Here is an 11,144-nt window from a genome sequence, read left to right as displayed (position 1 = left end):
GCTGAAGCATGCAGTAAATTTCCAAGAACTTTCAGCTAGATGTGCAAAACTTTGAATTGTGTGAGGGATTGAAATGGGAGGAACATGTATCAAAAAAGGACTGTTAAAATATACTGAGCAGTGTAACACTGCTGTAGAGAGAAAACTCTGTTCATGTCTCAAATCAGTGTTTGATTTCTGAGAGAAAGATGCAGCAATTAACCGTCAGGATCTGCTTAAAACTCTTAACGATAAATAGTATATTTAGGAACCTTTTCTAACCAGGTGTTGTTCTGATTTTGTGAATAACAGTAGATGATTCTGAAAAACTGTATACTTGAATGATTTCTTGATAGACACGGGCAGTTCCTTGGGCAAGTCTAGGGAAGTCAAGAAAAATGCTGCTTAATTTCAAAGAAAAGTTCATTCTGTTTTGCTACAATCAGCTACTTTATATTGTGCACTTGTTACAATTACATGTGGAAAAGGAAACTGAAAGTTGGATTTAAAGAAGTAAAATTCAAATTCCTTTTATCTTTTTTTCTCTCAGGTGGAAAGACATGACATGAATACCCTGAGTTTACCCCTTAACATTCGCCGTGGAGGCTCTGACACCAACCTGAACTTTGATGTACCAGATGGGGTCCTGGAGTTTCACAAAGTTAAACTCAGTGCAGATAGCTTGAAACAGAAAATCCTCAAGGTTACAGAACAAATCAAAGTTGAACAAACAGCTCGAGATGGCAACGTGGCTGAGTATTTGAAACTGGTAAACAGTGCAGACAAGCAACAGGCTGGGCGCATTAAACAAGTCTTCGAGAAAAAGAACCAGAAGTCTGCCCACTCCATTGCCCAGCTGCAGAAGAAATTGGAACAGTATCACAAAAAGCTCAAGGATATTGAACAAAACGGATCTTCCAAAACTACTAAGGATACTTCCAAAGATAACTTGAAAGATATTCAGCATGGCAAGTCTCGTACCTCTGGGCATGGAACAGAGAGCGGCAAGTCGGGTGTGCCAGGTGTGTCTTTGACACCACCTGTTTTTGTTTTCAGCAAGTCTAGAGAGTTTGCGAACCTGATCCGAAACAAATTTGGTAGTGCAGACAACATTGCTCATCTCAAAAACACCTTGGATGAATTTCGGCCAGAAACAAGTTCCAGAACATATGGGGGCAGTGCCACTATTGTTGCCAAACCAAAATACGTTAGTGATGATGAATGTTCAAGCGGGACCTCTGGCTCAGCAGACAGTAATGGGAATACTTCCTTTGGTCCTGCTGTGGCAAGTACTCTGGACAGCCAAGGAAAGCTTTCTATGATTTTGGAGGAACTAAGAGAAATCAAGGAAACACAGTCCCAATTAGCTGATGATATAGAGAATTTAAAAACACAATTTAAAAGAGACTATGGCTTTATTTCTCAGATGCTACAAGAGGAAAGATATAGGTACTTTTTTTTAACTGCTCTCTTGAAATGACTTTTGAGTGCGTATAGAAGCTATTTGGAAAGTGTAAATGTGGTGTGTGCTTGTGTGTGTGATATTTCAGAAGCAAGAGGAAAAAATAATTCCAATCAATATCTGGTACCAAAATATTCCACTCCTTCCAATAACTGAAAATACACATAGAACATTATTATTTCCTGTCAAATGATGTGGTGGCTGTGTGCCTTTTATTGAAGGCTTGTCAGAAAATTCATCTGACATACTGTATTATGTGAATACTGCATATAGGATGCCAACTGATTTGGAACTCGTGGAAGGATTCTGATCTGCTGGGGCTTGAAAATTGCTAATCAGTCTACAGTGTGGCAGAGCTGACTTAGAGCTGATAAGTGTAGCCTTCAGTCCTAGGTACCTCTCCAGACAATTCTCAGAAACACTGCTATCATGGATGCAATGTCACTTTGAACCCTGGTGTAACACACAGCTGTGAAATGTGATTGTAAGTGCTGTAGCATAACCTCCTCCCGCATTTGTTACTTGGTAGTTAATTTCTTTATTGTCTGCTGTGGGAAGTGAGATATGTTCTGCAGAGGGCTTGCACCTGCTGTACCTATATTCCATTTGTCATATCACTTGTTAAAGTAAGTGTTGATTCCTGAAGTCTTTGCTACACTAATGGGCAAGCAATCAGTATGAAACGCAATATTTAATGTTTCCCTTGTTTACAGTTCTTGAAGTAGAAGCGAAGGCTGGGTATGGGGTGATAACATGGAGGGGGAGAGAACAGAGCAAATGGTCTACTGAACTTGGGACTGGGTTTCAGGAGAAGGCAGAGCAGCCTTTTCTGACAGCTTGCTGCCATTGAGATCTCAAGCCTCCTGCCACCACTTCCATAGCTAGACAAATTTGCCTCCATCATTTTTGTGACAACTGCACTGTTTGTCTGTTTGTGTGTTAAGTTACAAATTCGCACAGACCCCCCAATTCTAGTTTCCTGGTTGTTTAGTTGAACTGGTTTACTGCACAGAGATGCGCCAGAAGAGGTGGCACATGAATGGCAGGATCTTGCAGTTGTGTTTGAGAAGGGATCCAAGGAACGTATTTTTTCCTTTCACTACTTATGAGCTGTTAACTGGCTCAAGCTCACTTATGACACGTATCTTCTTGTCTAAATGAAGAGTGAGAAGTGGAAAAATGTGAGTTGGATGTCCTTAGGCACTGTTTATCGTTCATATAATTTGCCAGTGATGTACAAATACTTGCTTTTTAACATCCACTGCCAGCAAGAAACACTCAAAAAAGGCTTTCAGTTTGCTGAATAAATGCTTGTGGAGAGTTTCCAAAGTTTTAACTGATTTCTCTGTGCTCTATAATGCCAGTCAGATGAATCCATAGTACACAGAAATTAGCTTTTAAAATGTGTAATTGTTTTCATGATTAAGCATTACGTGAATAGAAGATACTAAATTTAGACTTTTTCTCCTAATAAGGTATGAAAGATTGGAGGACCAGTTAAATGACCTCACTGATCTACATCAACATGAGACAGCAAACTTGAAACAAGAGCTAGCCAGCATAGAGGAGAAAGTGGCCTATCAGGCGTATGAGCGATCACGGGATGTTCAGGTACTTGTTTTTCTTCATAATAAATTTGTAACATTTTGCACAAATCTTATACTGTGAAATACTGGCATCTTTCTACATCTTTGTATTTAAGGAATTTAGAGAAACATTTAAGCTCATGTTATGCCTGTTGTAAGTTGAAAATCTAGCACGTTTAAATTGGTGACAGTCTTCAGTTGTTTCAATCGATTCAGAATTTTATCTGCTGGAATGGATGTTATAGCCTAGGCAGACTTGTGGACAAACAATGGCCTGGTTTAATTTCTTGCACCAGACGAGGAAGGAATTGAATTTTCTAGTGTTGTATAAAATGCCACTTTTGATAATGTCTTAACACAAACCTCTTGCTCAGGCCTTCTACAATATGTAGTCATATCACTGACAAGGTTTATTATAAATTGAGTTTAAGGTCAAAAGAATGCTAATTGATAAATAAACTTGTAGAATTGCCAGTTATAATTTAAGACTTTCTGTGGTCACAAGTCCCTATAATCAAAGCTGCAGGGTGTGTACAGCTCAGTGTTGTAGCAGTTGTAGTCATGCCTGGCTTCAATTAAAAGGCAGTAATAATGTCTACAATTTGTCCTGACAGCATGTAGTTAACTTGAATATTTGTATACAATATAAGCATTTATGTAATGCATAAATGGTTCTGCCCAAACTCTGAGCAAGTGGTGAAGACATTAGTGTGCCTTACCTTGGGCTTAAATTCACTGACTACTGAGGAATGCTCAAAGACTGTCTTTGTATCAGGTCAGGTGGTAAAAAAACCCAAACCAACCCTGTCCTGTGCACCCCTATGCTCCCATTTCTAAGTGCAGAGAGCGCAGGCAGCAGGACAATCAAACTGTTTCCTGATTGGTGCGAGAGTTGGGTTTTGTTTGTGTGTTTTCACACAGAAGGTTCGGTTGAATCAGCCATTACTGTGTGACCAAGTGAACACCCCTGGCAGTGCAAAGAAAATGTCTGGAGTTTGAGAATGGGGAAGGAAGTTGGGATGCTGGAGCATGATTTTTCCCTTTTACATGGTGGTAAACGTTTGTCAAGTTCATGGTGCCCTAATCACAAATGCAGCCAAAAGTGGCATTTTGGCAAGCACATGAAACAGCCAGAATTTTTTCCATATTTCACTTTGAGAGGGCCTAAGTGTGGGGTTAGTGTCTTAGGAAGCATTTTGATTTTTAGTCCACGCTGAAGCAGAAGAGAGAGGTCTGCTTTCTTTAGGACAAAACATGAAGTGGAATATGTCATGTGAGAGAGAGAATACCATAGAAGTATCACTACAGATTTCTCCATTGCCTCAGCTGCCCGCTTGGAGTGTGGATTAATGAGCCTTCATGCTGACAGGTGGCAAGCTCTAACTGAGAAATGCCCCATCCCTGGCAGTGTTCAAGGCCAGGTTGGATGGAGCTTTGAGCAACCTCTCCTAGTGGAAGGTATCCCTGCCCATGGCAGGGGGTTAGAACCAGATGATCTTTAAGGTCCCATCCAGCCAAACCCATTCTGTGATTCTGTGACTCATCCCAGCACTGTACTATGGGTGGCTTTGAGAGGAAAAATATTGTAGACCAGAGAGGTGGAGTGTAAACCAAATGCTACGTGTTGCAGAGTAGATTTAATTAGTATCACAGCAAGCCTGTACTACCCTAATGTTTTCTGTAGCATATAGGAAGAAACTTACTTTTGTAGTGAAAGTTGCCATGGCAACAGCTTTCCCAGGGCTTCATCACATCAGTATATGCAGGAAACATCCGTCATGAACATTACACTTACGATACTTTTTCTCAAGCATGAAAAATGTAAAAACTATAGTTTTGGATAGTGCTGTCAGACTTGCTTATGCCTGAAGAGGCAGCGATACACACATGCAGGTAGAGAGGTGCATTCTTTAAAAAAGTTGGTGGTTCATTCACATGTTTAGGAGTCTGTAACAAATTACACTTCTCATCTAGTTGCTGGGTGGCTCTGCAGCTAAAACAGGAAAGTGGTGTATGGAATTCCAGCTGCCCTAATTCTTGTTCTCTGTCTCCAGGAAGCCTTGGAGTCATGCCAGACCCGGGTTTCCAAGCTGGAGCTCCATCAGCAAGAACAACAAGCACAGCAGTCCGAAGCAGTTAATGCCAAAGTGCTCCTGGGGAAATGTATCAACGTGATCCTGGCCTTCATGACTGTCATCTTAGTGTGCGTTTCTACCATTGCAAAGTTCATTGCTCCAATGATGAAGAGCCGCTTTCATATCATCTGCACTTTTTTTGCAGTGACGCTGCTGGCAATATTTTGTAAAAACTGGGATCATATCATCTGTGCCATAGAAAGGATGATTATACCGAGATGAAGCTGCTGGCCTGGCTGCTTGGGTTTTTTTTTGTTTCCCCTCCCCTCCCTGTTTTGTAAGTGCTGTGTGTATACAAATTATTTTTTGCTGGTTTCAATGTGCAGACTGGATGGAGAAAGACTACAAAGACTCCTGAACTTTGAGGTGTAAATACATAAACACATACTTGTTGGCAGTCTGTTGCCTGTTCAACCCGATTGTGTCTAACTGGCTGTGTCGGTGATCAGCTGCTTGCTTACATCAGTCTCCTGCCTTAATCCAATGGGTTTTCCACTTTGCAAACCCATGCCCACAGAAGATAGTGTGATGCTCCACCAAGGGATCCAAGCAACTGCAAAGTGTCAGGCATGCTTTTTCCTAGACTGGAGTGCAAAGAGAGTGATCAGGAGGGAATGCACCATAATGTGTATTATCAGCCCCGTTAGACTAATGAGTTAATTTTCTCTCTGAATTCAACTAGAACAATAAGCCAAATGATAGTGTCATGTATGTTAATAGTTCTCGATTCTAAATTCATGCATATCTGTATATGGGAGTTTTAGTTTTCAGGACCATCAAAACTTGATGCTTCTGCTAGCACAGAGAGTTTATTGTTTGTAAATTAGACCAGTGACGACTGTTGACCACGGTTAGTAGTTGTTCAGTGCTGGCACTGCTCCTTATCACATTCAGGAAAGACATAAATGTGGTGTAAGACTTCCAAAGGTGAACTGAATTGAATGATGAGCTCTCTAGGCCACTGTGTTAAGGAGTAAAGAAGCAAGTACTGGTAGGTAAGCTGTCACGCAGACCAAAGCACTCACTTGCTTCAAGTCCTGCAGCTGGCAAGGGGAAAGAAATAGGCAGCAAGGTGACACTTGGGTTAGCCTGTGTGAGCACTGAATTGCTGGGATGCTCTGCCTGAATGCAGAGCAGGTAGGTGGTGGGACTGTGGGTATGGTGGATTCCTCTCCTGTGTCAGATTAAGGATGTGGAAGGATGAGGGAACAGCTTAGGGGAGCAGGGAGTTAAACTTCTGTAAATATCCAAACACTGTGCAGACTCTCTTGACAAACATTCCTGAAAATAGCGTGTTAGCATACAGTACCACTACTGGGACACAGGGTTGGGTTTGTTCTCTAACTGCAATTTATTTTGCTTGATTTAAGAACTGCAAAAAGAGGAAAAAAAAATATAAAAATCCCTGAAATCTGCCTGGCTCTCAGCCACGATGTAAACCAAGATCTTAAAAACCAGACAAACCAAACAACAAAATGAAACAAACCACCACAAGCAGAATTCTTCTCCGCTCTCCATTAAATGCGATCTCCAGTTATTTGATGTTCAGTGTTACTTGCTTAGAAAATAATTGTCATGACAGATTTTCTTTTCAGTTGTGGTATTTGTTATGCTGCTTTTATGAGGAGGGGGGAAAGGGGTTACTTGGTGTGTGTATTTGTTTTTAATCGAGTGCAATAGTTGGTATAGATATTCTGAAGACCTTATTCTGAGGGGAGGAAGTGGGCACGGGGAGGCAGGGGAAGAACTTTGACATTTTACCATGATTGGATTAACAGTGAATACAGTTACTTTTTGTGACTTCAGGGACTGAAGGAAGGACAGAATTAACTGCATAAATAATTATATGACTCAGCATTTAGAAAATTCAATTAAAACACTTATTCTTTATGTGTGCTATATCTTTGAAGAGAGAAATCAGGAAGGATTGTGCTGGCTCACAGGCATCAGAAATGGATCAGATTAGGCACACCCGTGTTATCCTAACACAGCCCTGCCTCCTCTTCAGAGGAAGGCGGAGTGGAAAGCAAAAGTCCTGCAAAGAGGGATATGACTTTTTAAGCCCAGACTTACCAATTGGTTTATCCCTGTCTGTGTTAGGAAGAATTATTATATAGATACATTTTTCTTTTCCTTATCTTTTTGTTCTCTTTGCATTTATCCCCGTATTCCTGTTATCCCCTGAAGACGGAAAGATCAGTGAGAACTTCCTTTTAGTGTCTCTTCACTCACTTCAGCACTGTATGCATGCATTGCAATTGGCCTTCACCCCCAACTTCCAACTACCTGCGCTTAGCCTCTTTTTACAGCTGGCTAGTAAACTGAGGGGATTGCTTCCACTGAAGATAAGCTCACGACCTTATCTTCACAGGAAAGTCGCTTCCACAATGTTAAAAAGATTAAAAGGAACAAAACTAGCAGCTCTTTCCTGGCCTGTACATCACGAAACAGGGTTTCCCGTGCTTTATTCCTTATGCCCTTTTGATGTGTCCGTGGTCTTCTCCACTGTTTTCAAATAATTTGTTCCTATCTTCATTTTTGAAAAGGCATGCAGTATCTTTTTATAGTCTGTACTTTCCATTACTTCAACCGATGAGTGTGCTTCTCTTCAGAGTTCTTTCCTCTCTGAAGCCTTTTCCTGAATTCCACCACCCATTTTACTAATCTGCAAGATTATACAAAAAACAAGAGTCCCAGTACTGATCCTCAGAAGGCTGTGTCTCTGAATGGTGTGTTGCCATCTTCATTACAATTTCCATCCTTTGCCTGTTGTATGTTTAAAGAGAGAATCCTCCCAGTGCTAGTGTGTCTAGTTAAAAATGTCCTGTCAGGTAGCCTCAAGGTCAGGCAGGAAAAAGCCATTCTTCTTATAACAAAGGAAGTTGGTATGGTATGGCCTGGGGAGGTGAAGGCTTCTGCTCTAACTGCATCCTGTTAAAATCCTGGAAGAGGCTCTCAGTGCAAACTGAGAGCAGAAGTTGTCAAGGGGCCTACCCAAGATTGTTCACTGTCTTGATAAAATCTGACTGGGTCCAAATTGGAAACAGAAGGGTCTTGTGTTTCCATAGTGGCCTTCTGTCTGGCAGAGGGCACAGAAAGAGCTGCAAAGGCTGCATAACGTTACTCATGAAGATTAAAGCAACCCTAACTGGTAAATGGGCGCAGCACTTCTCCAGGTTATTCTCCCTGCTGGATTCAAACCGCTGGAGGATGTGACACCGATCAAGGAATTAAAAAAAAAGATGCAAAGGGCAAGAGCCCGTTTTCTGGGTTGAACTGCTGTAGTTCTGTGTATGACCTTTGCCAAGTGGCAGGCTGCCCAAGGAGGGCAGAAGTCTCCACTTTCTTATCTGATGCTGCCGCTGGGGTGTGGTGCAGTCTTCTGTGTGCCACCTTAGCTCACCAGGCTGGAAGAAAAACCTAGCTAAAGCAGGGAGTGCATAGCTCTCCACAGCTGGAGATTCAGAGGTCTCATGAGTGTGAACTGGGGACAAAAGGGGACATAAGCCTTTTTCTTTCCTGCTGCAGTGAATCATTAGCTGCCCTAAAACTGCACCCTAGGCAGCCTCCCTGCAGAATGATGGGGCACCTTCAGTACAGAAGGGCCTCTTTCTTGCTTTTGCCTACAGGGAACAGATACCAACAGCACTAGGTTGTGGTAGTGCAGGCTAGGCAGCTGCGTCTGTACCCAGGAGCAAGAGTAGGATGGTGGCTGGGCCAGCCAGGGCTGATGCTCTGGCTGAGATCATCTGAGTGTAAGTATCTGGCTTGCAGCCAGAGCTTTGCCTGCAGTGAGGGTGTGCCTAGGCTATCCCAAACCATTGCCAGACCTCTCTTAATGAGAACATAGTGCAGCTTCTCAATGAATTAACCATGTTCTGTAAGCACAGCATTTGCTTTTATGTTCTCGTACAACACATTAGACATTTTTGGTGTTCTCCTTACACTTACTCGTCATGAGCCTCTAAAACACTCCCACTCAACAGAAAGTTGCCAGACGGTGTAGTTTCTGCTTGGTGCTGCCTGGCAGTCAATTATTTCACTTTGACAGTAGTTCTCCAACTGAGAAGCCCTTTGGTTAGTTGTTAATACCTGTTCTTTAGGCTCTTGGCAGCTTCTTTGCTCAGAGGTTTCTGGAGATTTATTTTCTCATGAGGGTCAGCACAATCCTCCTGGTCTCTCCCATTTTAGCATTCAGGACTAAATTACTTTTCCCCTGAAACTTGTATAATGGATCCCTCCACTAGATTTGACTTTAACTCCGTTATTGTTGAACACCCAAATTAGTCACTGACAGCACTGAATGAGATCCAATTTTAAGTCCCTCTCCTTTCTGCACTACATTATACATGTTCTTGCAACTTCTCATTTCAGTGCACTCCTGTGATGTTGGCTTGTTCTGAATCCTTAGAGAAGCATGATCAAATCCGCCTGCTTTTTAATTTAGTATCAAAATGCTTGTGTTGTGCAGTGCCTGTGTTGTGGGACCATCACTTATAGATCTGATATCTACACTGCATAAAGGATATTTAAAGGCCAATGGTTTTCTTTGAACAAACCATGACTGCTTATCTGGGGAATTGTTTGGAGAACAGAAATTCAATAGCTGAAGGCAATTTGCTGTAGGAAAGATACACAATCCACTCGCTACAAGTTGAAGCTAGAGAAATCCAGTGAAAGTATAAGCTTTAGTTTTGTATTCGTAAGGGTGGCTAGTAGCTACTGAGTAACATAAACATGGGCTCCAGCAGTTGAACGCTGCTGCTCAAAGAGGAATCAGTTTAGGGTTCTGTTTGGTACAAAGTCAATGGCATAATCACAGGAAGTGCTTTTTGAAGTTAAAATCAATAGACAAATTATTTTATTTAAAAAAAAACCAAACCCACCACCTTAACCCATGAAAGCTTGTGGTTCATTTAGGTGGTATGGCAACCAGGTTTGGAAACTGAGTCCCTTTCCTCTGTGATATGGATATTTTACTTCTGGATCCAGTGGTACAACAGACCATAAACACAGATTAATGTAATTAAGCACTTTAACTTGAGATAATAGAATTTAGTAACTTCTGAAAGTCCATCTAGGAAGAACAATCAGGCATGTTTATTCTCTTTCTTAAGGAAGCAAATATTTATCTGCTTTTTTTCATTTAGCATCATGCCAGAATGTGGCCTTCAATTATTTATATTGCTCCCCTTTAAAATGCAAGAGATTATAAAAGGCTTGCTTTTAGAGAAAGTTTGAATGGTCTCTCTGATGCTAAGTAGAATCCAGCATAAAGAATCAGAAAATTTTACATTACAGCAGTGAAAGACAAATAAAAGTTTAATTTTAGTTAATGGAATTGCTTCATTTCCCTGAAAAAGCAAACTGAGTGAACTGAGCTGATGCTGTATATAAAGACTGCATGAGGACTAGTCAAACTACCTTGTACAGTGGATTTGCTGTATGTTTAGCGTATTAAGTTGTACTTTGTTGGAAAGTTTTGCACAAAGCCACCTTTCCATTTTACCCAGGGAACCTGGGTCTGGTAGTATCAAGGTGTACCAAAAATTGTCTGGTTTTATTGACTAAAGTACTGTCTCAGCGTGTGAACTACAGTGTTTCTCATACCATCTTCATTTTGTGCAGCACTGTGGAAAGATGCAACTACGACAATGTAATTTTTGTATCTTTTGTTGTGTAGTCATGACTGCCTCTAAGGTGCCATTAACATTTTTTAAAATAAAAATATTTACATTTCTTTGATGATGAGCATTGTTTCTTAAATTTACTGCCTGATCACTCAACTCCCCCTTCATTTTAATTTGTTGGTAACAGAGTTATTCAATTGATGGTGACAAAGTTGTTCACTTCAGCATAGGCCCCAGAATCCTGACAAAACTAAGCATTCTGCAGTTCTGACCAAAAGCGGTAATTGAAATTTTATTTACAGCTATGACGTGGCAAAACTGCAAACATCGAATGAGATATGAGCTAGAGTGA

At 41.2% G+C, this 11,144-nt stretch overlaps 1 protein-coding gene across 1 annotated transcript; it reads left to right on the top strand.

Moving 5' to 3' along the window:
* The first annotated feature begins 535 nt into the window (after positions 1-535).
* TMCC3 (transmembrane and coiled-coil domain family 3) lies at positions 536-5,467 on the top strand. Its single transcript, XM_010016534.1, has 3 exons — positions 536-1,428; positions 2,917-3,052; positions 5,082-5,467. The coding sequence occupies exons 1-3, from the start codon at positions 545-547 to the stop codon at positions 5,382-5,384; spliced, it is 1,323 nt and encodes a 440-aa protein (XP_010014836.1). The 5' UTR covers positions 536-544; the 3' UTR covers positions 5,385-5,467.
* Positions 5,468-11,144: the final 5,677 nt, after the last annotated feature.

The sequence above is a fragment of the Nestor notabilis genome, unplaced genomic scaffold (assembly GCF_000696875.1).
Source record: "Nestor notabilis isolate BGI_N333 unplaced genomic scaffold, ASM69687v1 scaffold22066, whole genome shotgun sequence".
NCBI classification, from domain to species: domain Eukaryota; kingdom Metazoa; phylum Chordata; class Aves; order Psittaciformes; family Psittacidae; genus Nestor; species Nestor notabilis.
Note: the sequence above shows the minus strand (reverse complement) of the source record. Positions and strands in the feature narration are given on the sequence as shown.

Bases quoted from the DNA above. Each gene is read 5' to 3' on its own strand.
- TMCC3 (XM_010016534.1), top strand. From the start codon at position 545: ATGAATACCCTGAGTTTACCCCTTAACATTCGCCGTGGAGGCTCTGAC. The intron at 1,429-2,916 runs GTACTTTTTTTT...TCTCCTAATAAG, and splicing joins CTACAAGAGGAAAGATATAG to GTATGAAAGATTGGAGGACC. The intron at 3,053-5,081 runs GTACTTGTTTTT...CTCTGTCTCCAG, and splicing joins AGCGATCACGGGATGTTCAG to GAAGCCTTGGAGTCATGCCA.